Here is a 27,042-nt window from a genome sequence, read left to right as displayed (position 1 = left end):
TTCTTCTTCATGAAGGATGGCACTCATAGTTTAGACTACTAGATATATTATATCTCAGAAGCTCCAGTGGAAGCAGTGTAACTAGCAATTTATTGGCAAAATTGTTTGGAAAATATTCAGCATGGGGATGAACAGCGGATTATGCAGGAACGGTTTGAGAAGTTTCTATGGACGTTTTTTTGGCCGTGACTCCGGGTCACCATCCGAATCAATTCTAACTTCTGTGAATCGAAGCCGACTACAGCTGCCGTCCTTCATGATGGAAACAACAAACTTTTCAGAGCCGCATGTCCATAGAAACTTTTTAAATGTATCCTGCAGGATAATGCACTTCTTCACCGCTGATCCATTTCTTAGTGTGATCCAAACTGTCGTCGCTTTGCCAAATAAATCAATAAATACACCACTCACACACTCAATGCAATGAGTAGGTGGTACTGGGACACTGGGGGTGTTTAGCTCTGTTGTGGAGATCCTTGAAACATATAGATCAATGGTGATGATACACCTTTCAGGCCTACAGGCGTTCAGTTTTTGATACCTAAAAGATCGATTTTCAGTGGAATGCTCCTTTAAACATAACCATTTTATTCCAATATTCGATACCAGCACATTGTTTGAATTGTATTAAAACATCTGAGTTGCGTTTTCGAGCTTGATAAAATATTCAAGCTGTAGCACTTAGTCCCATGCAGTGAGTCAGTGTAAATAGAAAAAAAATGTACATCAAATCCTAAAGCATACATATACAAGTATCTTGTGGAAAAAGACAGAATGTGCATCAGTGAAACTCTGGCTTCTCTGGGAAGGTGCATCCGACCCGTCTGATGATGACGTTGGCGGCGTAGTGTCCAGCCCGGATGCACTCCTCCAACGCGTGCTCTTGGACCAACGCAGAGAGGAATCCTGGGTAGACAGAAGAGCATAGGTCAACCTGTAAACCCTCCATCACCTCCAGAATAGTTTGGGGAGCAGTTATCATTAATATGAGCTGGGTAGTAATGGTTTCTGGGTAAAGGGACGATGCCGTTTCATCCTCAACAGGACCCAAATGATGACTGTTTTATGTGGTGCTATGATCAGCTCATACAGAGTGAAAACAGCAGGCTAAATGTCACGCTCATATAATCGGGAGGCATTACTACGTTACATAGTTGGCCGGTATCAAAGGTTAATTGGGATTGTACACAGAAATCAAGCTGCGTGGAGGATGGTTTTCATGCCGTACCTCCCACAAAGGCGTCTCCGGCTCCGTTAGTGTCCACAATATCGTTTTGGTCGATGTCCAAAACAGGGAACACGGTCACCTTCTCACCTGCGGTCAGAACACAAGAGGGCTGTTAATTAGAGTTGAGCACTAGTGTTTGGGCTCATTATTTCTTTGATTGTAACTTGATATTAAAAAAAATCATAGGTCATTTCACACAGCAAGGCTTTGTTATAATTGGAGACTCGAGCACTTCAGCATGGCATGGCTAATGGCTAATTAATAATGTGTGAAATAGAAGATTATGACTTAGAGTACAGTATGTACAACATAATACATGTTGAGTAACTCAAATGTAGTCATCAAGGAAGCTAAACATTTAGCCTTGATAGGACAGGAAATTTCATATAGCATCATTATGGCCACCCAAGCTAAATATTTGCTAAGAGTTTGCTAAAGTGAAGAACTATGAACCACACAAGGTTTTAATCTCAAAATACGCTAGTCTAAACAATCAAATATATGAAGTTGAAATGATAAAGCAGTGCAATGCTAATGACTTTGGTGATCCCCGACTTTTCCTCTAGCGCCACCATGAGGTTGACATTTGTGGTTTTGAGTGAAATGTCTCAACAATTATTGGATGGATCGCCATAGAATTTGGTGCAAACCATAATGTCTCCCTCAGGATGAATTGTAACCACATCAGGTCAAAATTTATTATAAATAATTTGGTTTATGATATGACTGTCACAATATCAGAATTTCAGTACATGATTATCGTGGCCAAAAGAATTCACCATAACGATATTACTGCGATATCTATAGAAAATATCGTTATCGTGAATTCTTTTGGCCACGATAATCTTGTGGTGAAAGTGTGATATCGTGACAGCCCTACTGTACAAATAAAATGATGGCGCTGGATTATTTAAACAATATTATCATATGTGTATTATTAACATAATCATATATTTCATTTTAAAATATCAGTTATCGTCAACACTGGTATATCGCAACATGCCTAATTTATGACCAAATACCTGATAAACAAGACATTTACATCAGCCTTAGCTGTACTTTAGTGCTGTTAAGTGCTAATTAGCAAATGCTATCATGCTAACACATACTGAACTAAGATTGTAAACATGAATCCATTGTCACAGTGAGAATGTTAGCATGCTGGCGTTAGCATTTAGCTTGAAGCAGCCTCACAGAGCTGCTAGCACGGCTATAGACTCTAAAGTCTTGTTAATCTATTGATTATATTTTGGATAAATCTTTCAGTCTATCAGATTTTGTTTGACCAACAGTCCAAAACCTAAACACATTTAATTTACAAAGATTTGAAACAGAAGCAAATTTATAGCAATTGAGAAACTAGAATCAGTGACTATTTGGCATTTTGCTTGATAAATGACATACAGTAAACAACTGACTAATTATGAAAATAGTTATTTTCCGTCGACGGACAAATGGATTATTTAACTATTGTTTCTGCAGAAATTACTAGGTGAATTAGATGTTAACCTAAGGGACACTTTAGTATATAAAATAATTCAATGTCCTGCGTTGGCTTGAATAAATGCAACAGATGATCAAATGCAAAAACTCTAAACATCTCTAACGCTTTAGGTGAGTGCTCTGATAAATTAAAAACAATACAAGAACAGTTGCTGTGTGTTGTTTCAGTTCAAAACGGAACCCATTAAATGAGGCTCTCTTTATTATCTTCAGTGGATTATATTGCTTCAATTATCAGTAGCATATGCACTTCAAAGGGACTTCCAGTTTAAAGGCGAGGGGGGGGAGAAAAAACGAAACAAAAATCTACCAGATGACAAAGTCTCGAGGTGTAGAGTGACATTAAATCAGCAACTTATGTCAGAACAATCTAAACCACACACACAAGCTTCAAACAATCTGAGGGCTCTGGTGCCGACGTGAACCTTCAAAAAGGTGCAGGAGACAAAAGACTGACATGTGGATAAAAGGAACACGAGGAGGCTGACAGACCTCTTATTGAGAAAAAAAGGTTGGAAGTTTAAGGAGAACATGAGGAAAAAAAACTACAAAAACTTGTTTAATGAGGCTCCCTGCTAATCTAACAATGGCTCACAGAATATCTGCGCCGCAGATAAGACACCCCGCGCCTTATCAGTTTCTGAATACATCTCTGCTCTCGTCCTACAGGGCAAAAGATACACAACCTGCCGCCGAGCATATGCTCAACACCTGATGTCAGGAAAATTACTGAAATACACCAACTGTGAGAGAAACTGCATCAGGTTGTGGTTGAAAATGACATCTTACAGAGCAGAATGTGACTGTATTACAGGTCAGGTACCGAGGATGTATCAGATAAAGAGTTAGATTGTGTTTTCATAATGACACACTCTCTCTTTAAAAGGAAAGCAGGAGATTGTCACTTTGATAATAAATTACAATAAGACAAGAATCCTTTTAGGATCAGCTAATTAGTAGCATAACGACTTTGCTTAATTAATGCCACAGATGAATCCTCCTCCCTCTTGAAACGATTAACCGCCATGGAAAATGTGCTAATAATAAATTACAGTTATGTCACTTATTCCACAGTTAGGAAACGTTAGATGTGGTCATGCTTACGCGATGCACTTTGCGGCTATAAAACCGGATACTGCTGCAAGTGTTCACCGCAGATTCTGCTCTTCATTAGACCCGAGAAATGAGATATAAATAACTTTGTAAATATGTTTACGGTAGTTACAAAAGAGATGATTACCATCTCCAGTGTGGGTGGTATACAGGAGGAGTCAGGTCTTGTTAGAAAAACAGTTTGCAACCAGGTAACTTGTCACACGAAGCTCATCTTTGTGTTAACACTTCATCCAGAGGTGTCAGATTGAACAAATTTGAATCTGTTAGACCTACTGCTATGTTGTCGCAATCAACAGCTCTGGATGTGGATTCTTTTGAAAATCCTTTAAATTAATTGGGGATTGGATGACTCTTGTGATTGTACTCTAATGTGCATTGGGTATCTTTTGTTCCTCTGTTGTGTCTTATTAGCTCTTTGGCTGATATTTATTTTTTTTCCTTTTATTTCACTCAGCCGGTTCTTCTAGGAAATCAACATTTTTTTCCAACTCTCCAATTGTTTCCACAAAAACTAATATATTTTACCAAATTTAGCAATCACAGCTGCTTTCTGCATAAAATGATCAGAATACAGAACCACTTTATGAGCTAAAGTCACATAAAAATACAGCCTCTGTCTTTACAAACATTCTACAACTGGGACTTACATACAGTATATCATGATTATCAGTAGGTTCTTTAAGTAACCACATTGTTTTACTGCTGGCTTGCAATTTTTGCTAGCTGTGTGGCTCTTGAGATGGCAATGTTGGTCTATTGGTTGGTTGGTTCACCACTTTGGTCTAAACTGAAATATCTCAACTACTACTGGATGGAGTGCAGTGGAATTTACGTCATCATCAAGTCAATATCTTAAATGTTTCCAATACTTTGGTTTATGACTCATTACTAATTTTATTCCTACCAGCTGTACATTTAGTGCTAATTAGCAAATGTTGTCTGAAATGTGAAGCCAATGCTGAAGTGCCTTAAACTTGTATTCTCTCTAATAGCCAGCAGGGGGCGACTCCTCTGGTTGCAAAAAGAAGTCTGATTGTATAAAAGTCTATGAGAAAAAGAGCCCGGTCTGGGAGTTATCCGTGCCTAAAATGTGTTATTCAGCGTTGGTTGTATTAGCTCTACCCTCAAGTGTCAATTCTGGTTGAAAAAACCAAGATGGCGACAGCCAAAATGCCGAACGCGAAAGCGGTAGTCAACAAACCAATAGGTAACGTCACGCTGACTATATCCACTTCTATCTGTCTATGATCCTAACACTCTAAATTAAGATCGGGAACATGGTAAACATCAACATGTTAGCATTGTCACTGTGAGCATGTTAGCATGCTGACGTTAGCATGTACTGTAGCTCAAAAAGTACTGTGTTGTTTTTAGAAAATCTTTAAATATTTAGTAAAACCTATAGATGTGAACATGTGAATTTGAATTTTTAGCACCTAAGAGACATAAGTTTCAACATTTGTGACTGATCGGCTCACTGTTGTTGAGCACAGTCTCTAAAAGCCTGGCACGACAGACATCCAATATTTCTCTTCCATCTATCATCACGGCCGCAGTTAAAGTTTGTACTCTGCTGCAAGGGAAAAGTTCACATAACCACATTCATGCAAATTATTAAATTTGACTGACATGTTAACTCGGGTTACAGTCCAACTATTCCCCAGCCGCCTGTAACAAAGATCTCATTGGCAAAAATCTGTCATGGAAATGGCAATAAAAGAAAGAAAAAAAACCCTCCTGCCAAAATATTCAGAGTCTGTTGTTACTGGCTTGTAGAACGTCTGAAAACATCGCTTCGCTGAACTCATTTCACTGTAATGACATCGGCAACATTATTTTCAATCAATAAAACTCTGCTGTACTTTTTTGTTTTTTTTACACTAACATATTCTTGTTCCTAGAGTTTGGTTTGACAAAATGAGTGAAGCAGCAGATTGGCGGTGAATACGTGGGAGTGTAGTATGGCTGTGCTTTGACAGGTAACCTGCAACAGAGAAAATAAAACGGAGGAAAAGCCTAGAAGGAATTCAAATACTTTTCTTCGAGTAAGCTATAATTGTATGCTTTTGTTAATTCGCTCTTCATAATTCCCTCATTACAACTCTTGAATGGTGGTGATTAAACTTAAGAAATTCTTTCAACAGGCGTCTCTTTGAAAATGAGTATCAATTAGGTCCTTTATTATTGGCTATTCTCTTTAACAATGCCAATTCACAGCACAACACTGACTGAGAAAATGCTCTCCTGTTACAAAAAAAAAAAAAAAAAGTGACTGTACATGCAAATAAGACGACCTCTGCTTTATTGGAAAATGAGCATATGGAGGGTTGTTCTGACTCGGAAATTATTACATGCTCCGCTTGGTTGTGTTCCAGCGCTCACTATTGTTGCTTTGACAGAAAGCAGGTAGATCAAATAGTTGGCACACCATTCAAATTAACTTTGATCCTGTCACACTTTATCATCTAAACAAGTAAAACGATTAATACACGAGCTGCTAAATGACAGGGAATTATAACTGTCAAGCTAAAAGGCATGATCTAAAGTGCTCCGAGTTTAAGTACATCTTTATGCGAGAAACTTCCACGAGAATACTTCTTCTGGAACGTTTCCTGTTGCGTTTTGCAGCCAAACTCTGAGCCGCGGAGAAGAAAACAACGCTTTCTTGGCAAACGCGACAGGTTATAGGAGCAAGTTGACATTCAATCTGTTCCCCTATCATAACCAACATCTTTGTTCACAATTGAGTTAGAAAAAAAAGAATACATATGCCTGTAATTACTGTAACCACAGGCAAAAGATCATCGCCAACCAATATCCTTTCAGGGTAGACATGAAAGAAAACACTTCAACGTGAGATGCCAAAGGGAAAAGAGAGGAAGTCTTTCTCATGGCGGAGGATGTTAATTGATTTTGTCCTTCGTGAGGTATAGAACATAAACATCCCGCTTTTTAAAACAGACTGCTAAGATTTCTCCAAGTAGACCTTGAAATAATTCTGCAGCGTTTAATCTATACTGTAACTTTGGGGACAATAAACCCAGTTTTAAAAAAAGAGCCTTGTAGCCAGTATTCCCTCCTCAGTCGACCCCATGTGATTAACATGTATAGATCAGGTCTTTTTTTCAAAGCTGAAATCTGCCTGCTTGGCCCCCTTGAGAGCTCTAAAACTCGCCGTGGAGCCGAGTCAGGCTTTATCAAGTCCTTATCAGCGATTAGAGCGGCAACCCCCGCTGAATGATCGTTTATTAGATCTCCTCACCGTTAAGGTTCAGGGCACAATGATCTTAATTACTGCTGTAATGGGTGTATAAGCAAAAGCCAAAGCGTAGTTCAGCAGTGTCAGTGGCAGCTAAATAAAGGGCCATTTCCCCTTGCTCCCAGCTCTTAAAAGGCACATTTGAAGCGGCGGTGTGATGAAAGGCAGGAAGAAAAAAAGAACAATAACAAATTGACATCTCTTTTTGGAGAATTGTACCACGGGGGGAAGGCATTCTTCCATCCTTAATCACTATAAAATGGTTTAACATGACATGCAGAGGCTGGCGAATGATCAAATCCTGACAGGAGGACAAATTGCAAACAAAATGAGAGATCAAGTTTATTAGAGCGCCGCCTCTGGGAAATGAAAATCTTTAATTCTCTTTTTACATTGACATTTATTTGGCTGGCATGAATAGCGATGTTCACACACGCAGACACACACCGATTCTGCTGCACCTACTACTGTAACTGCTCTGCTGCAATGATAGCACAGTCAATGACATTTATCATGTTTGCCTTTGTAGATGACATCTGAAACACATTGTCTTTCATCCCGCCTGCATTCATCATGTATTTTATATAAAGTTCACAGCAGCGCACAGCTCTGTCTTCATGCGGGAGCAATGAGAGGAGCAGGCGGGAATTATCCATCACCTCCAGCACAATGGATTGATTCTCGTTCTTTTTTAACGGTCGGGCTCTTGCTTAAAGATTTCTTTTCAGATTCTCATGAAAGGAAATGTACTTCCAGGAATACTTTGAAAATGAGAATTAGATTCGCTTGATTAAAATACACGCCATTAATTAGGACCGGGAAATAACTCGGTATTATAATTTATTGATTTGTCTACCTGATGCACTGAAGCCCAATATTCAGTCTCCTTTTAGCTCTATTTTTGTTCCCCACCAACTCCTGAGGGAAATATCTGTCTCTTTAGCTGCTAAATCCAGTATGTTCACTAGCAGCTAGTTGCTAATTTGTTGCTAAAGTGGCCTGCTGCAGCTGTAAACAACACTGATGAGTGAACCAAAACTGTAAAGTTATGGGCTGTAAAACCAAAATAACGAGTTAAAAGATTAAAAAACCTTTGGTAGAGCTCAGGAGGACTGCAGAGTGGGGTAATAATTCTGTGGGTTCCCTTTTCAGATGACACATATTTAGGGGGGAGTGGGGGGAAATCGATATAGCATAGTATTGCGATATTTTGCGTGGCAATATTGTATCGATACATGGACGCCAAGTATCAATCTTTTATTATATAAACTATTAACGTCCTAACTATCGGTTGCTATTCTGTCTTTCAGAGGTTGTAGCGGGCTCAGTCTTAAAGCTAAAGTGAAGATACTGGTATCATATGAAACTAGAAAACCTCGAGAATCGATTAGTACCATTGGTAAGCACGTAATGCTAGCTTGTCGGGAAGAACGCTAAATAACGCTTCAAATTTACGATACATATTGGTGAGGAAAAACTGGCATGGCCATTTTCAAAAGAGTCCCTTGACCTCTGACCTCAAAATATGTGAATGAAAACTCTGAGATGAGCAGAGCAAAAACTGTAACTTATTAAATGAAACAGATGTTGACAAACTGCATAATTTGCAGTTGAAAAAAGTGAATAAATCGCAATATATCTTATCGCAATACTCAGCATATCACAAAATGTGTAAAATCCAATAAGATCATATAGTGATGATATCGTATCGTGAGACCTCTGGTGATTCCCACCCCTACACATAGTATTTTATCCATTGTTAATATGAAGATATTGATTACAGCCACTTTAACCTTTATTATACTGGTATAGACTCCTGAGAGTCCTGGCCGAAATGGCAGCGCACTTTTCAGACAATAAAAAGAAAAATATAAATACAGAAAAGACACGATTAATCTTTGATTGACTAATAATGCCATCGGTGACATACTGTACAAAGCTTCAGCTCGTCTTACCAGCAGTATGAAATTGAGGACAATGGACCGTGTCCTGCAGTGCTAACAGTCCTGCTGTAGCTGTGCTCTCTGCAGTCCCCAGTGATGAGTGATATGTTGGAGTCTTTACCTGAGGCCATCTCTCCCCGTGCACAACTACTATGAACTGCAAGGGCAACGAGGAGAGACACCCTGTGGCTCCAAACAAAGGAAACTATCATCCCTCCCCACACCGCTTAAAGAGGACCTATTATGCTTATTTTCAGGTGCATACTTGTATTTTGGGTTTCTACTAGGACATGATTACATGCTTTAATGTTCAAAAAACACTTTATTTTCCTCAAACCGGCTGTGCTGCAGCACCTCTTTTCACCCTCTGTCTGAAACGCTCTGTTTGGGCTCCTGCCCGACCCTCTCGAAAAGCCCAGTCTGCTCTGATTGGTCAGCCGGACCACTCTGTAGTGATTGGTCAACCGAACCTAACTCTTCGGACTCCGCTCCAGCTCCGCTCAAACTAACTTTATTTGAGGGCGTGTCAAACTAGCCGCTAGGCAGGTATAATGCAAATGTGTTACTTGGTGACATCACCATGTTACAGAAGAAAAGGCAGGACTTCAAGCAAGGCGTTTCTTTGGGCTTGGCAACTTTGCAGACCTTTTACATGCAAAAAAACCCTATATATCACACTAAAGGAAAGAGAAAAAGCACAAAAGCATAATAGGTCCTCTTTAAACAATGCAACCCCTGCTCAGTTATGATGACACTGCCTTTTAATGTCCCGCTAACAAATATGCCCCGAATCAAAGGACCAACGATGTCAACCTCTCCTCAAGGCCACTCTGCCAGCATTTTGCAGGAAGAGAAAAAAAGGGCAGGATGTATGAGTTGAAGCATTAAAAATTGCTGAGGACTGGCCTGGAGTCTGTCCAAGACAAAGTTAGAAGTACTTCACAAATCAATGCCTGCTCTCTGCATCCCCCACACTTCTTTTATGCTCTGAAATGACAGAACGTAGTGCAAGCATTCTTTTCTTTTTTTTTAACATCTGGCGTCAATATTTCAGGTTAACTTCAAAGAAATTACTGATAGCATTCGGCTCTCTCCAGTCAGCGATCTACCATCTATTTAAGGCTGCAGTTTTTGAGATATGAGGTTTAGGGGAAGGGTAAAGATGTCCACAAAGGGGCCAAAGTTGGGATGGCTTTGAGTGGTACTTCAGTGGAAATATGTGTAGATAAGCAGACAAAAAAGGAAAACAAAAAATGGCCTACCAACAGTTGCAAAAGTGTCGTCCTTGCCCTGGGTGAACACCACCACTCGCTGCCTCTTCGTATTCTCCTTGGGGAGATTTTGGGCCTTCTTTGCAATCTCTCCAATGTCATCTGTCTGTAAAAAAAACAAAAACACCAAACCACTAGGTGAGTATGTGAATGAATGCATCCATCGTGAGGAGCAATTTCTGGGGAGTTAATCAAAGACCACAACTGTGACTGAGAGAGGTCAGATTTTTTTCGATCCTGGCAGACGGATCAAGTGATAATGAAACCAGATGGGCTATGAAACGCCTTGAAAAAAGATCAATAGGAGCGCTCGATGATGTTTCCATGCAGTTACGGGCGAGCTGTAAAATATTAGAATGTCATATTCCCTAAGTGAGATGAAAATAAGCGTGTGAAGATATGCCATTGTCAGATAAAGCTACTTCTGAGCTGAAGGGATAGGCGGTGCGTGCACTGTATCATTCTCTTCCTGAAACAGGCCATCTCTTTCCTCAGCATCTGCACAGAATGGATATTCTCGCCTGGAGACGACAGAACTCTCCGGAGTGCTTGCCTTTGATCATGAGAGGGATAAAAAAACCCACACCTGTCAGTGCTACTTTATTATTAACTCATCATGATGTACTATGAGCAGGTGGAATGTCTTTATCGCCGTCTCGCAGTGGGGTGGACGCTCGCTTTTCCATAATACAGCACGCTGAGGAGCTAGCATTAAGGGTCGCAGACGCCTCTAGCATCTGTGTCAAAGCTAACACTCGAGCACCTTCAGGGCGAGCAAACACTGTGGTTATGGGAGTAATCAGAGAGATAGGCTCCAACCCAACACCACCAGCCACACTGGCTCACTCAAACCAATGAGCTTTTACACCTCTAAATGCCTCCCAAATGTCCTTTAATCAGCCCTGAGAGGTCCGGGGAGACCCTGGGCCGAGGAAAAATGGGTGTAACACTCTAAGTAAGTGCTAATGGTGAGGTTAATACAGAGGCTGTTAGCAGGCGACGGTGGGAAAAAAAAAGGCAATTTGTCACTGTGACTGGATGTAACCACAAGCACTCCTCCAGACACTGAATGCAAAACCGCACAAGGCTTCGGCACATTGTCACCCTTCGGTTTTATGTTCGCCGACATAAAAAAGGCGCTCTACTCAGGTTCAGGAGCTAAAAGGTTCTAAGGGCCAGAGGTGGTAGGGTAAGCTACACACATAAACACACACACACAGACAGCGACAACTTCCTCCTTTTTGCCTGGCGGGAACACTCACCTGACAAGTTCCTATGGAAAAAAACAATGCAGGAAAATAAGTGCAAAACAAATGAATCGACAAATGATACGGTCAATTTAGTTTACCGCCGTCAAATGGCAATATTTACGATTGTGCGGCAATTGATCAGACGTAAATCAACAAGGCGTGAAATATAAAAGCTTCACAAGGGTGTTAAATTGTGTGTTCTGTGTTGAAGCCAGCGAGAAAGTGATCGTCTCCACTGCAGGCTGTTTGACAAACACTGCCAGGGAAAGATTCAATCAGAGCTGCGATGTAGATGCTTCTTTGAGCATTTAAAGGAAACAGATCACAATCAGGCGGCTGTGTTCAGATCTGCTGATTGCTGTGAGGACAAGCTTTGTATTTACACTGAAGAAGTGCTGCTGTTATTTTTGTTAGTCATCCATAATGTGATGATAACAATGTTTCAGAATACATTAAAAGTGTATAATGTCAGATATTCACAACTGGGCAGCAACTACAACAATATATTTATATATATAATTACAGTATCCCTCAAAAGTAATGCCCCGCTGACCAATTAACTGGACTTTTGCTGAATTTAAATTAACACCACTGGCTTTAAAAGAGTAAAACTGTCAGCCCGTTCTCATTCCCAGGGCGTCAAATACCGAGGCTTTGCCATGTCTGTTGGTGTGCGATACCGCCGCACAAGGCACCCTTAAGCGCCTGTACAAGACGCACCGGGCTTTCCATTAACTGCAATGTAAACCCATCCTTGGCAACAGTAAACGCTCAGGAAAAGTGTGCCGGGAGTGCGGTGACGTAGTTTAAAGAGCTAAAGAGACACATAGGGCAGGCGGGTGGGGATGGAGGATGGGTCCAACAAACACAACGTTTTCATCCAGCAGACCGCTGATCGTGTCCCGTGCGCTAAGTTTCACTTTACGTTACAATCAGCTGTGCGTTCGTGTCCACAACGTTCAGTTTCATTTTCATTTTACAAACGTAGTAATTTTAAGCCCAAACATGTAGTTCTTTCCTAAACCTAAGTTGTTGTTTTTTGCCTAACCCTTAAGTGACGCCAAGGGTTGTGACAAAGCGGCCGTATGTGACGATTTGGGTTGTGAACGTTTGTAAACTGCATGCAGAGACACACTTGTGTACGCTGGGTTTCTAACTGCAATTCTTACTTTTAGTTGTTTTTCATTTGTTTAGTGTAAATTTGACAGAATAATGGTAATAAAATAAAGTATTTTCTGTACTGCTACAGGATGATAATTCTCAGTTTTTGTTTATTGGCTTAAAGTAGAATCATATTATTGAGGGTATGATTAGATTGTGTAGTCATTTTACAAGTCTGTTGTCAACGTTAATGATTGATTTTGGACGATGATGTCAAAAAGAGTTACTTTAGTTCGTAATGGAGAATTTTGTTTGATAGATACTAATGGAAGTCAGTCCATTGAATTTAACATGAATTTGATTTGACAAAAAAAAAATCTTAGCACAAGATCGATCCACCTACTTAAGGAAATTTTCCGGAGCTCTCAGCCACGTCGCGTGATCTTCCTCGGAGGATGGAGTTTGCTCAGTTGTCATGGAGACAGTTTGGTCCCATGATAACAGGTGGTCGGATGCGACGCAAGAGACCGTCCTTTAACAATCTCCATGACAACTGAGCAAACTCCTCCTGCTTATGAAAGCCATGGGATAAGGCTGAAAGCTCCGGGAATATTTCCAGTAAGTGGATCTTATGTGCTAGGAATTTTTTGTCGAACTAGTATTTCCAAGATCAGTAATAAATCTTGAAGCTCATGAATTTGGATTATTGCATGTGATTTTACACACATTTGACATATTGTATAAAAAATATCCTTAACATATCAATTGTTCTGATTTCAACTATATAAAACTTATTCTGCTGGTTTAACAATGTTATCTGTTATTTCCTGCTTTAAACAAAGTTCTAGAAACTGTATATATTGATATTTTTGAAGACTTGTCAATATACAACTCCAGTATTGGGGTAAAATTGTCATCAGAAAGTGACGGGTGGAAAAAATAAGACTACTGTGCAGAACCTCTTTGAACTGCAACCATCTAGAAATGCAGTAAGCACAGTACACACCACTGATGTTATCTGAGAAATCACATTCATCCAATGCAATTTCTCAGAGTGTTCTGGCAAATCAGATTGACATGGAAAATGTCAAAGAATTGTAACTACTAGGAGAGTCTGTACTTTGCCCTTTTGTGTTTTTTTTTTCATGCAAGGCCCCCACCATCACCACCAGACACAACCCTCCCCCCCCCCGCCCGCCTCCCTCCCTTCTCTTCCTGCCTTCATCCCTTCTCCTCTCTTAAACCTGTCACTGCCATCAGGATTGCATTTCTATTCCAGTCACGTTGATCACACCGTTAGTGATTCTGGATGACAATTATTCACACAGTGCAGAGCCATACTCAAGGCAGCTCTACCTTTGAAAGAGAGAAGGCACTTAAAATACCTGAGCCCATTTGAAAAACACACACACACACACACACACATACACATACACACTGGCTATTTGTGTTTTTGATTTCACATTTAAAAAGCAGCGAGAGGAATATGCAAAAGACAAGCAGAAAATAGACCAAGGGAACATTCATTTTACACATAAGAGGCAGCCCCACGTTAAAGCACATTCTATGGGGAAACAAGCACTGTAATTTCCATTTCCATAATCTAAAACCACAGGTGGCTGTAATTTGGTTATTAAAAGACTACAGTGTGTTTCAGTGTGGTGTAATGCCATAGCAGTGAAGGGAAGACATACAGTATCATCCCTGAGTGCAATGAAGATAATGAGGAGGCTTTTTAACCAGGCAACCTGATGAGCCCCGAGCCTGCAGAGAAAGGCTTGAAACCATGCCCAACTTCTCAGCTTCCCAAGAGGCTTTTCAAAATTCAATAAATAACATCTGTAGGCGATGTTGGGTGCAGACCTAGCAGAGTGCGTCATAACAGAGAGCTGGCTGAACAAAGAAACCATGACGACTGCCAGGTTTCCATAGCAACTGCTGCAAGGCCTGGAGAGTATAATAGCACATCAATCACTGTCCAAAAAGAACTTCATTATCAGCAAAAATAAACCTTTAGGATCTGTTTAGTGTGCAATTGCCGGTCAACTCACCTCAAAGCCCAGCTCTTTGGCAAATGTGGCCGCCTCCTAGAAGAGAAAAACACACACACACACACACACACACACAAATTAGCAGTTAATTACAGAGTCACAAACAAGAGCACAATGTCACACTCCAGACGTGAAGTAAAGACATCTCGCTTGCCTCCGCTCCTCACATGTGCGGCCATGTCACTTGAGAATAAGTAACCTGAGTTAGTGAGGCTCTGCCAACCCCTGATTTAATAGGCATGCAGCCCACCCATTTAATCTATTGCCCCACTTCATCTCATCTTACCACGGCAGCGTGAGGTAACACCACGTCAGCCTCCGGCCATGAAACCGCCACTGAAACCATGAATATGTGCTGGTATGTGGGAATCCCCAACACTGCAGGCATTCAACACCCACCATGTTTCTTTAGTCTCCTAACAGGTGCACTTTAAAAGGCCCACACCAGTGTTTATGCAAGTTTTTGCTCCTTAGCTACAAATCATGTAGACTTCACATTGATGCTTAACATTTTCAAATATATGCTGTAGTTTTAGATTTTGAGATATTTTTTTTATCATTTCAGGCAGCAATTGGTTTCAATCTATTTAAAGGACGTTGTTCTTTTCCGGGGTTTACGGAAACACCCACTCAGCCGTTAGCAAAAAGCAGTGAAGTAGGTTACAAAGGTAAGCTAATCAATAAGGTTATGAATAATGTGAGTGCTAGCAGTAGCTGAGTCAACGTTAGCTGTGCTAAGTTTGGAAATAATTAACCAAAAGGGTTAGTTCCGATTTTTTGAAGCAGGGTTGTATGTGTACACCCGCATCCTGAGAGGTAAAATTACTGTTTTTGTCAATGTAGTCTGGTGGCTTTGAAGACAGCGATACAACGGCTTCAGTTCCCCCGTCAGAAAGAGCTGTCTGATGGCAAAGTAAGGTGGCTGCGGATGGAAGCAGCAGGAAAATGTAAAAAAAAGGCCAACCTAAAAAAATCTATATTATTTTAAGTGTATTTTCTTGCTTTACTTTTCCGACAGGAACTGAAGCCGTTATCTCGCTGTCATCAAAGCCACCAGACTCCATTGACAAAAACAGTAATTTTACCTCGCAGAACATGGGAGTTGCTGGTCGATCGGTTAGTTTGTTTGTGTTATTGTGTGACTTGCGGATCCAAACTAACGTGGCGTCCACACAGCAGTATATGCTTAGCCTCTGTGGCGGTAATCCTGTCTGCTTCTCCAAACTGGGAGCATGCCGACGGTCAAGTTACTGTAGGTAACGTGAATACACTGATTATGGATAAGGATATATGTATATACTGTATACTGTATGTAGCAATGTCATCATGCAGACACCTACGTCAGGTAAGGTGGGAAAATGTTTTGAGAAGGGCTTTGGAAAATAGCATTTTGACACTAAAACATACATACTTTTACCAAAATTTGAATGTTTGGATTTAAATACTTAAGGAACACTACTGGGAAGCTACAGAATGATATCAAATGTAAAATATCTACAGTATATATACAGTATACTATATATAGAGATATATGTACTGTATATAATAGACCATCCTTTAAGTTTAAAATATTAGAAAAGAATTGACTGGATAACACAACTCAAGAGTCTTCCATTTGATTTTCATATTGTATGAAAGTTATATAAGTTATACATGATTTGTAGAGTTAAAACTTGTCCCAACTTCAGTAGGACACTTATATAACAAAACAAACCTATACATCATGTATTTGAATATGTTCAGCAAACATGTAATAATGTAAAGGACCATACCAGTGTTTTTGGGACATTTTAGGGTCTGCTAATTGATTTCTCACACTGTACAGAAATTAATTGGACACCAATGGGTGCTTGGAATAATAAGGAAAATACATCCAAAAATGTAAAACACACCAGCATGGTTTTGAAATATGGTTAGCTGTGGTGTCCAATATGTGATTTGTGGGCCAAAACATGCATAGAAACCACCGGTATGATCCTTTAACTGGTGACAGAAGCTGTTGCTTGTCAGTTCACAACGATGCCACAAATCATGACAGACAACCTCGAGCGCTATAAATTCACTTTTGACCCCAGACGGGGCAATAAGTTGATGCTATGATTCTAAACAATCCAATTATCTGCAGAAGGGGGGCTGGTATTTGCGTGACCTTGGGGAGAGGTTGACAACCTGGTCCTCAAACAGAAGGGGAGGAGATGACATGGAACAATAAGGTTACTGGTCCCTGGAGGAAAGCCTCATGGCTCTCTGCCTTGGATCAACATCACAGCGCCAGCAATATGTCAATTCATCACCCCCCTCCACTCCTTCAACACACACAGGGGCAAAGAGGCTAGTCAATTAGCCGCTGTAGTCAAGGAGCGGTTTTATAATGAGTAAAGGTGAGCAGTCTTTTTTTTCTTCTCCTACTTCACCTTCTTTCAATCTATTGAAGGCTTAGGTCTCACATTTGTTTTCATTTATTTACAACCACATATTGACTTTTCTCCTCAGGAACGTTCCATCACCGGCGAGCATCTCGCAGGGACACGAGCAGCTTGGAAAATGTCTTGTCAAAACAGTGATGTTTCATCTGAAAGCATTTAAAAAGAGACACATGAATGAAGACTGGAAATAACGATGTTGCTGTTGAGCGGCACATGCCTCTATCTCACCCTGCGTCTCTCTCTAGTTAGCAGCTATATTATTTGTGAGAAAAGCCTTTGGAGAGAATGTGGGTGTTAGGAGAAAAGATAATTGAAGCGATGAGCCACATGTGTACAGAGTAATCCCTTTTAGGAATTTATTAATTTCTATGAGCTGCAACATCAAAAATATTTGGTACTATAAGCTCAGCAAAGCTAATATATTGGTATGATAAATACTGTATGCTGGTAAATATGCAATTACCGGGACTACACATGCAAGTCAATGAAACTGAAATGATAGGCGATAAAAGTAACAATTTCTTAAGGGGCTTACAGTATTAATATTCAAAAGTCTTATGTTTAAGGCTGGGTTCACGTTTGACGTGTGCTGTTTTGGTATGTTGTGGTAGACGGTTTTAAAATGACGGTCCATGTGCTCCTACAGCTGTCGCAACAATGACAAGTGCTTCGAGTGACATCTGGGCGAAATCCTCTCGTGCTCAAAAAAAGCATCTCGTTTGTTCGGAGATTGCTGTGATTGCATGCTTGCCTTTGATGATCCGCTCCGAGTCTGATTCCGAAGGAGAGAGGGCTGTAGCAGATTTCGGGGCCCCGTAAGTTCTCCTCCTTCTCCTCCTCGGGCAAACAAGGTAAAAGATAACAAGGCGGGCTGAGAGCATGAGCCCTCTGCAGCCATAGTTAGTATAAAGCTATCAGAATGTGTGAGATGTTGCTGCTGTCAGAGGCTTAAACAGTCAAAGGGATATTTTTAGAGAGCTTAAGCTAATAATCCAGAGCCCAGTCAGGGGGGCGGGAGTCTACAATTTCTTGCCAAGCAAAATGAAAGAGGAAATACACACTTCATGCAAAGGGCAGTTTTCAAAGCCTCACGCTTTGTTTTCCTTGACACTGTATGTGACAGGAACCTATGACAGTCCTGGTCTGTACAGCCACAGTATGTGGAAGTTACCCATGCTGCATGGACTTTATTTTCTTCCTTTTAATGAAGCTAAACCGCTCAATATGCATTCAGTCTTTATATGATACCTTATCATAAATAGAGGTGTTAAGTGGGAATTCAGGGGTCTGGATAACATAACATAACAATAATACAACCCTATTGTTACATTTTCCAATGGGGGCGTGTCTATGTTCCCTCGGTCCTATGTTCCCTCAACCCAATGTTCCCTCAACCCAATGTTCCCTCAGCCCAATGTTCCCTCAGTCCAATGTACCCTTAGCCCAATGTTCCCTCAATCCAGTGTTCCCTCAACCCAATGTTCCCTCAGCCCAGTGTTCCCTCAACCCAACGTTCCCTCAGCCCAATGTTCCCTTGGTTCCGACAGCCCATTATTCCGAAACCCCAATAGTCTGAAAAATGTCGCATTGGACCGAAAACAAATGGCCATTATTCCAAAGACCCATTGCTCCAAAAAAACAACAAACATTATCACATGGCTAATTATGATACAGAATGACATCACTGGAACATCCCAGTTGCAATATTTTTCCATACTATGACCCGCCCTACTATGCCTCTGATTGGCTTACCCTGATATCCTTACCCTAACCAATCTCACTCCTCATGCCTAAACCTAACCAACCCAACCAATGAAGGTAACGAGTACTAGCCACGCTGACTGTCACGTGCCACGCGGACTTTGTTAGCATGATATCTCAAAAAGTTATGGACGGAATTTAACATTGGCCAAGGATGATGTTGAAGGAACATAGGGCAAAATTTGGGATGGACAAAAAGTTCATGAGGGAACATAGGGATGAGGAAACGTAAAGCCTGATTTGGATGGGGGAACATTTACCTTGAACGGCAGCTGGATTCTTGCAATGTCATGAGATCACGCTAGAAATGCGTTTTTGTCTAGCAAGACAGTGCAAGGACCAATCAGCGTCCCGTGAGGAGCTACTGGCAGCTAGGGGTGTGGCTTAAGTGTGTGTAATGAAGTGGCGACTGTTGGTTCTAAACAACAATGGCGGCTCCTGAAGAGGTTAGCGTTGATGCTGCAATAGCATCAGCTATATAAGAACTGGAGAGTGTTTCTTCATTGACAGAAGAGCAAAGTACGTCACTGAAGGCTTTTCTCCATGGAAAACATGTTTTTGCTCTTCTACCAAATGGCTCCGGCAATAGTTTGATTGGCAGACGCTTCATCCAATCATCTCCTAAGTATTTTTTTTAAAGTGTCTGCCCTTTTCCAAATGGTTTCCAGTGACGTCTTCTCAGATGGTTCTGTGTAACAAACCATCTGTCGGGTCAAGTTAAGGGAACATAGGCCTGACTCCCCCACGGGGAAAAGAAATTAATAAAACTAGAGAAGTTGTTATTGGCTCTCATGATAAAATATTCCCTGCAACAAACAAAAGCAAGCATTTAGTTTTTCCTCCTCTGTGAAACAAGCTGTTGAGCATATGTCACAGCAGGAGTGAGAGTCGGGGAACAAAAAAAAAATCCAATTTCAGTGTTTCCCAAAGAATCTAAATCAAAGAGCAAACCTCAGTGCTAAGGTTAATAAAAGTTGATAAGCTGAAAAGCATAACTCCCCAAGGCCATTCAGAAAATAGGCGTTTGCTTGACCGTGTTAGCCCAAGCTGATGCTGAGGCAGAAATTGAATTGTATTTGACATCGTGTGTGTGCGGGGGGGATGAGATACAAAGGAGGGTATAGACCTGACAAGTTATTTACAACAACACCCCCTGTTTTCTTCTTCCTTTCTGGGCATTTCAATACTTGTTCATTTCAAAGAGAGTTTTATGCCTACAACCATTTAATGGAGAACTGACTTCCACAATTGCAGAATTAACTTAATAATTTGAGAGCTGGCTTAGCTGGCAAACTAAAAGGAGAACAGATTATCAGGTTTGGACAGATCAGTTGGATTTGACAAATCACCTACTGTAGAAACCTTTCAAACTAAACCGAGCATGACTGGGTCATGACATCTCAAATAATTCAGCCAATTATCACTACTTACAGATGAATATATATATAATATAACGATGGCACATGACATGTTTTCCTCATTCCCTGCATGTAAGCGTAAGACATCACTGAGGCGAGTCAGACCGCTTCCATAAATGCCCAGTAAAAACAACATCTGGCATTCAACTCAAGCGTTTCCAGTCAGATTACAACAGCATACATTACAGGGTGGTGGATGGGGGGTGGAGAGTGAATAACTAATCAAGGCGATGGCATCAGTGGGGATTGTTAGTGCCCTTGACTTGGCCTTGGGGGTCACCGACACGACTCCTCCTGGATGTGAGGACGCCTGCCCTCAGCACGAGTCCAGGTGCTGCCGAACAGGAAGCTGCCGCCTCAAAGATATGGGGGCCGATAACGACCGCAGGTGACTATTAATACGATCATGCAAGCTGATAGCACCTCACTCATGCTGGGTGGGGGGGGGGAGGCGGCCGCCTGCTACTGTGCAGGACAGATTAGGAGGAATAAATCACCTGTGCCGAGCACTCCTGTAGCTCCCAGGAGAATGCAGCAATCCTGCTCAGGCATGACATGCCACAAACATGAGGGTAAACACACACGCGCGGCAACACACTCCAGAGAGGCAGGAGTCGCTTTTACTGCCTATGGGAATTTACTCAACAACAACTGATGGCATTTCACTTTAGTTTTTACCGAGCCATTAAGTGGCATGTTTCTTCTCTACCTAGTTATTTCCATACATGCGGGTGTGATTGTACGTTTTATGATTTACATCTGCCGGATTCCAAACTAGCACTTCCTCCAAGTCCCAAATGCATTACATTAAATTTGTCTTCTTATCAGCGTTTCTCTAATGTCTTCAAGCAAAGTTTTGAAAAAGCACAAAAAACACCTGCTGGCAATTGTTTTTAATAATTCCATTATTTCCCCCTGTACGTTAACTTCATCCACTGTTCACCAGATGGTGTATTGTTGTGAGAAAGAGCATTTACATTTGCAATACCTTCTGCAGTTTATAAGACGGTACTCATTTTCAACTTGTGTCAAACCTCTCTGCTCCCCTCAGGATATGTTCATTACATAATGCTCTGTTGTAAACTGCAGTGTCACTTCTGCTTAGAAATAGGAATGTCCCCACCATGTTTTTTTTTTGCCCCCAATCCAAATCCATTAAATTGAGTATAAGTTGATCTGATACTGATTCAGTATTTCGATCAAATTACTCATGTATATTTTGATATATTGTTTCCTATTTATTGCCGCTGCACAATGCACAGTTACAGTGAGCGTACATTAAAACTAAATATGTTTGATGCCTGAATAGCTCTGCATCATAAAAACATCTGGTTTCCTACAATGTGTTGTGTAATTTCACATTTTTTATAGCAGGCTTTTCCAGTGGCGAGAGGCTTGTCAGCGTGGTTGTTGATTCAGGACAACCATTAGTGATGTCCTGAGCCGATCAGGAAATATTTTAATGGATTGGTATCGGTTAAATAAAGCCGATCAAAATATGATCCTTACTTTATGGCATATTCAATCAACATTTAAATAAGTATTGTATAACTATCGGATTGGACTCTGTATCACCAATATTAAAGGACTCTGATTGATATCTGATATCACATATCTGAAGTCACTCACTAGGGAGATGTGTTGTGTTTAAATGAATGACTATAAAGTTTTAAAGGTGCAATGTGTTGGATTTGGCTGCATCTAATGGTGTGGTTGCAGATTGCAACCAACTGAGTACTCCTTTGCTCACTCCTCCCTTTCGAAGACTGTAGTAACGTGAGTCGCCGAGTGCAAATCCGTGGTAACGCCGTTCGCCTCGCTCTGAGACCGTCCTTACTATAATAACACTACTTTAGGAGCAACGGAAGTCAGACGGTGGCTGGCGGTGCCATGGTTTTGCACTCTGCAGCTCACGTTACCACAGTTTCACAAGCGTGTCGGAGAACTACGGTGGCCTTCAGATAACGTAAAAACACAAAAGCCTCTCTCTAGAACCAGAGTTTGGTTTGTCCGTTCTGGGCTACTGTAGAAACTTGGTGGAGTAACATGGCGGACTCCGTGAAGAGGACCTTTTCCCTATGTAGATATGAAGGGCTCATTCTAAGCTAACGAAAACACAACGATACTTAGTTCCAGGTGATTTTACACTAATCAATGTACTTAAAAAATGTTGTTCATTTTGGCCTTTTGGGGCATAAAGTTCATAACTGATTACAAGTATTCGAGGTCACTCACTCGGGAGATGTGTTATGTTAAAATTAATGACTATAAAGTTTCACTATACAGCAATACAGGGTGTGCTAAGTCCTCAGCATTAATGTTAAATGATGCCAATTAATTAGGACTGCAAATTGAACCAGAATCAAGGAAATAACCACACATAATTTGGTCGAACATTTCCCTTTAAATCCAAACTTGAAAGCAAGTGCCGGGTTGACCTAAGCTTTCATGTGACCAATTTCAACAGTGCCCTTTCCCGCCAGTCCATTAAACACCTCTAGCAACAGCCTCCCAACTATCTGAGTCTGCCTACAAGGGCAGAGAGAGAGGTCTCGTAGCGAGCCCACAGGGACGACGGCAGCACCTACAGCACAGGTCCAAAGGTTAAACAATCGGAAACATGTGCAGTACATAAATATCTCCGCTGATAGCAATCTCAGCATGGGAAAGCAGGGTTTGCATAAGGGGCTCAGAACAGAGGATGTGACCTCAGATAGAGCAGGAGGGAACGAGGCAGGCATTCAGCCGCTCTGGTGGGGCTAATGGAAGCTGTGGCAGCGGCAGTAGCAGCTTTGTGCTGGGGGGAGTTAGTTATCAGCCTGATGGCCTTATCAGCACTGAGGGCCTCTATCACACATCTCACCTCTGGGCTCTAACAAGGGGTCAGCGCACAACGTCAGACTACCAGAGACTGGCTATCTCTCAAGGAACGACACTGGATAAAGGAAAGATGGTGGACGAACGGGTCTGCTCAACAAGCAGAGCTAATGCAGCAGCTTTTAACTCTCATTCCACTTAACTTCTTAGCTGGTTTTAGAATTTAAAGATTGATTACTTTTTATAGTTTGACTGTAGTCAAAAGGTGATCAAGCTCCTGAATTTACCTGAATAACTTACACTACTGAGAAACCAATTTTGTTCTCAAATGAAGTCGTACTTTTGCTTCAGTATGTTTTATTGATTGTCTGGAAGTTTGTGTGGTCAAGGTCTACCTGATTGAATTTTTTGAGATCCAGGACTTCACAGATAGAAAATGACTGTATCTTAGTCACGCATATGAAAGCAACTGAATTGCAATCTTGATTCCAGCTCTTTGGGGCACATTTTCAGGGTCAATACATCAATTTATCTTAAAAGGGAAGTGATAGAAATAATGTGTTTGGGTGCAATGGCAAGTTAGAGAACTGTTAAGCACTTGTGGAGTTTAAGTTAAGCTCTGAATGCCCTACGGTTGCATAGAAAAACTGGCATGGCCATTTTCAAAGGGGTCCCTTGACCTCTGACCTCAAGATATGTGAGTGAAAATGGGTTCTATGGGTACCCACGAGTCTCCCCTTTACAGACATGCCCACTTTATGATAATCACATGCAGTTTGGGGCAAGTCATAGACAAGTCAGCACGCTGACACACTGACAGCTGTTGTTGCCTGTTGGGCTGCAGTTTGCCAGGTTATGATTTGAGCACATTTTTTATGCTAAATGCAGTACCTGTGAGGGTTTCTGGACAATTTTTTGTCATTGTTTTGTGTTGTTAATGGATTTCCAACAATAAATATATGCATACGTTTGAATAAAGTAAGCATATTTGCCCACTCCCATGTTGATAAGAGTATTAAATACTTGAAAAATCTCACTAAAAAGGTACGTTTTGAACAGATAAACAAAATGTGAGATTAATTATTTTTAAATCGATACTTTGCAGATGTTTCATAGTGTGTAAACTTTGCTTCAAATAATAACCTTTGAATAGTGATGTTGATTACACGTTTACTTTTTCACTCTGGTTAAAAACAGTCTTTGTTGGAAAAGTCTGCTATAAAAACTTCTGATGTGGTTGAATTCATCATTCATCGCAGTCCATCAGTTTCCTCGCAGGTTATTATCCAGTAAAATTCAACAGACGTTTGGTTGCAGGCGCTGCAAACAAAAGGTCAAGAAAGCAAACTGCTTTTTTTTTTTTTTCCTGCGGTGAACTGTCGAGAACAGTGACCATGCCCTCCTGTGTATAATAAACATACGAGCATTTGGCCTGCTCTATTTACCCCCTAATGAGAAACAAAGATCGGCTCTGGAGGGACTTGCATGCTTCAGACAATGAAAAACCCAGGGAGGGGAAAAAAAAAAAAAAGCTCTCAGAATAATTCAAACCATTTGTGTGCACAAGGGACACGAGAGCTTTGTCTGAATAAATTGGCCATACAAAAATTGAGATGATGTCCCAACGTGTTGATGTGGCATAAGATGGCCATTTGCCAGATGAAAAGCTGCATGGAGGGCAGGGGGCCATTCAACAAGGAGGCTAAATCATTTCACATTTAACGCGCACGGCTAACATGTGATGGATGTTGCAGCGGGAGCGGAAATAAAGCCATGGCAGTACTTGGCATGATGCAAAACTAAAAAGCAACAATAAATCAGAAGAACAATCATTTCATTCAGATCAAGTGGGAGCAATGCGCAAATTGAGCTAAGCAACATTTTCTAAAATAAGCCCATAGGTTTTATTATCCATGGCGTGAGGCAAATTAATTTGGTAATACGGGTGGGTATATTATGTCTTTGTCACTTTTTCTTATCCAGAGTTTTCTATCCATGAGGAGAATAGGGAGAGTTCTCCAAACGACACTGGAAAACATGACTGTATAGCCTGGACTGTGGGAATACAATCATGAGTAGACAAAGGCCAGTCCTCCCGCCAACTCTGTGTGGATAAGAGGATTGGAGATGGAGGGGAGGGGTGGGGGGGCAACCAGCCAAACTCCAAGCAGCAGTGATTTGGGGAGAGGACAGGCATGAGGGGTTGTAAGGCTATCTGGGAAGCCCGCCGGTGTTCAAACTTCAGCAACAAGCTGATATCCTGCACTCTCTCCTGCTGTGACAGAAATACACCGGCCTCAGCGCCAGCAGAACGTGGGCACTATTGATCTGCTCCCAGCGCAATATCTCCTCTTACATCCATAATTATTCTCCTTCAGAGGACTCCACCGTGTGCCCTGGCTGCCCGACCGGCAGGCTGGCCGGCTTTCTATCCGCCTCCTTGTTAAAGATGCTCTATGGTCTCACATTTCACGTTGCACTGCCAAAGACCCCCCTCTCTTAGCCCCGGCATTTTCGAATATTTCATGGTTCAATCCCAGGGTTGGGGAAGGCGGCTTCGGCACGGCACAATTACAGTGGTTAGTCGGACTCCTCTGGTGGAGCCATGCTGGCTCCCAAAGTACCATGACTCGCAAACAGACAGGCCAGGAAAAACAGAGGAATGTTGGAGAGATCATTCTTCTTCTGTACTGAATCCTCTCTCTCTCTCTCTCTCTCTCTCCTCTCCCTATACACGCAGGGAAAGACTGACGGTTTCATTGTAGCAGTTGCAGTATCTCGCAGCGACACTTCATTTGATCGAGAAGTGGTTCACAACCTTTTTGGCTCGTGACCTTGTCAAGTGAGACTGTGTAACTTTTGACAGAAGACATAACACAACCTTCCTCTTACAAATGAAAAGTTGAATTCATAAGCAATAAAACTCACCCTTACTCAATTTAATGCACTTTTGCTACTTCAGCCCCACTTGGGAAGACCAATAGCTTAAAGCTGCTAATGCTAGTAATGTTATAGTAAACTTTGGGTAGATATTACTGCATAACAGATATCAGTTTGCTGACTTGTGCTACTGTTCAATGCATCGTCATACAACGGTTCGTATGATATCTTACAAAAAGTTATTCCTCATTTTTTGTGTTTTCCTACGAATGTCCAGCAACACGTGTCATGTTCCACTTGTTACATGCATACTTTTCAAAATAAACTTCCGTCTTCACAAGAAACAACTTCGTTAGGTTTAGGTAAAGATCATGGTTTTGGTTAAAATAACTCCGGAAGTACAGAAGTTACGTGACAAATAAATCAAACGTCGACTTCTGGTTTCACACGGGATACAAACAGTGGTCTTCTGGGCGAAATTACAGTGTTTTTTGACCCACCCGTCCAACCCGACTTCCTCGCTATGCAGCCTTCGTCCCTTTTTATACTTCCTGGTTCACAATTACGTGGAGTACATACGAATTGGTTTCACGGGATATTTACAAATTACAGTGCAGTACCTTTCGTAGGTAATACGTCTAGCTACGAACGGTGTGTTAGACTACATTTTTAGCATGTCCAACATTTCAATTGTTTTATCACAACAATAAAACAAGTAAACATCTCAGCATGGATGATTGGATAAAGTGTTCCAAGGTGGTGATCTATTCACTCCAATGAAAGCTCACACAAAATGAACTGTAGAAAAATAATTCACTGGAACAACGAGACAATAAATTGTGATTGTGAATAGAAATAGCCATTTTTGGAGTGTTTCAGATGCTCAAAAAATGTATTAATCACTGTACTGTCACTTCTTTTGTAATGATTGTGTACTGGAAAACATTTTTGATGTCACGTGACTTGCACCACTGATTGTGGCCACTATGCCAAAATTGCTGCACAGCCAAGTGCTGCT

General features: G+C 41.2%; 1 protein-coding gene across 2 annotated transcripts in view; it reads right to left on the bottom strand.

The window, feature by feature from the left end:
• Window positions 1–567: 567 nt before the first annotated feature.
• adkb (adenosine kinase b) overlaps window positions 568–27,042 on the bottom strand; it is a 116,246-nt gene continuing 89,771 nt past the window's right edge. For both annotated transcript variants that reach the window (XM_037754624.1, XM_037754625.1), the window contains exons 8-11: window positions 14,723–14,758; window positions 10,312–10,426; window positions 1,229–1,315; window positions 568–906 (exon numbers count right to left, since the gene is read on the bottom strand). In XM_037754624.1, the coding sequence (XP_037610552.1) occupies window positions 782–906; window positions 1,229–1,315; window positions 10,312–10,426; window positions 14,723–14,758 (363 nt within the window). In that variant the 3' untranslated portion in view covers window positions 568–781. The remainder of the gene's footprint in view (window positions 907–1,228; window positions 1,316–10,311; window positions 10,427–14,722; window positions 14,759–27,042) is intronic.

The sequence above is a fragment of the Sebastes umbrosus genome, chromosome 20 (genome assembly GCF_015220745.1).
Source record: "Sebastes umbrosus isolate fSebUmb1 chromosome 20, fSebUmb1.pri, whole genome shotgun sequence".
Classification (NCBI taxonomy): Eukaryota; Metazoa; Chordata; class Actinopteri; order Perciformes; family Sebastidae; genus Sebastes; species Sebastes umbrosus.
This window is presented reverse-complemented; position numbering and strand designations above follow the sequence as displayed.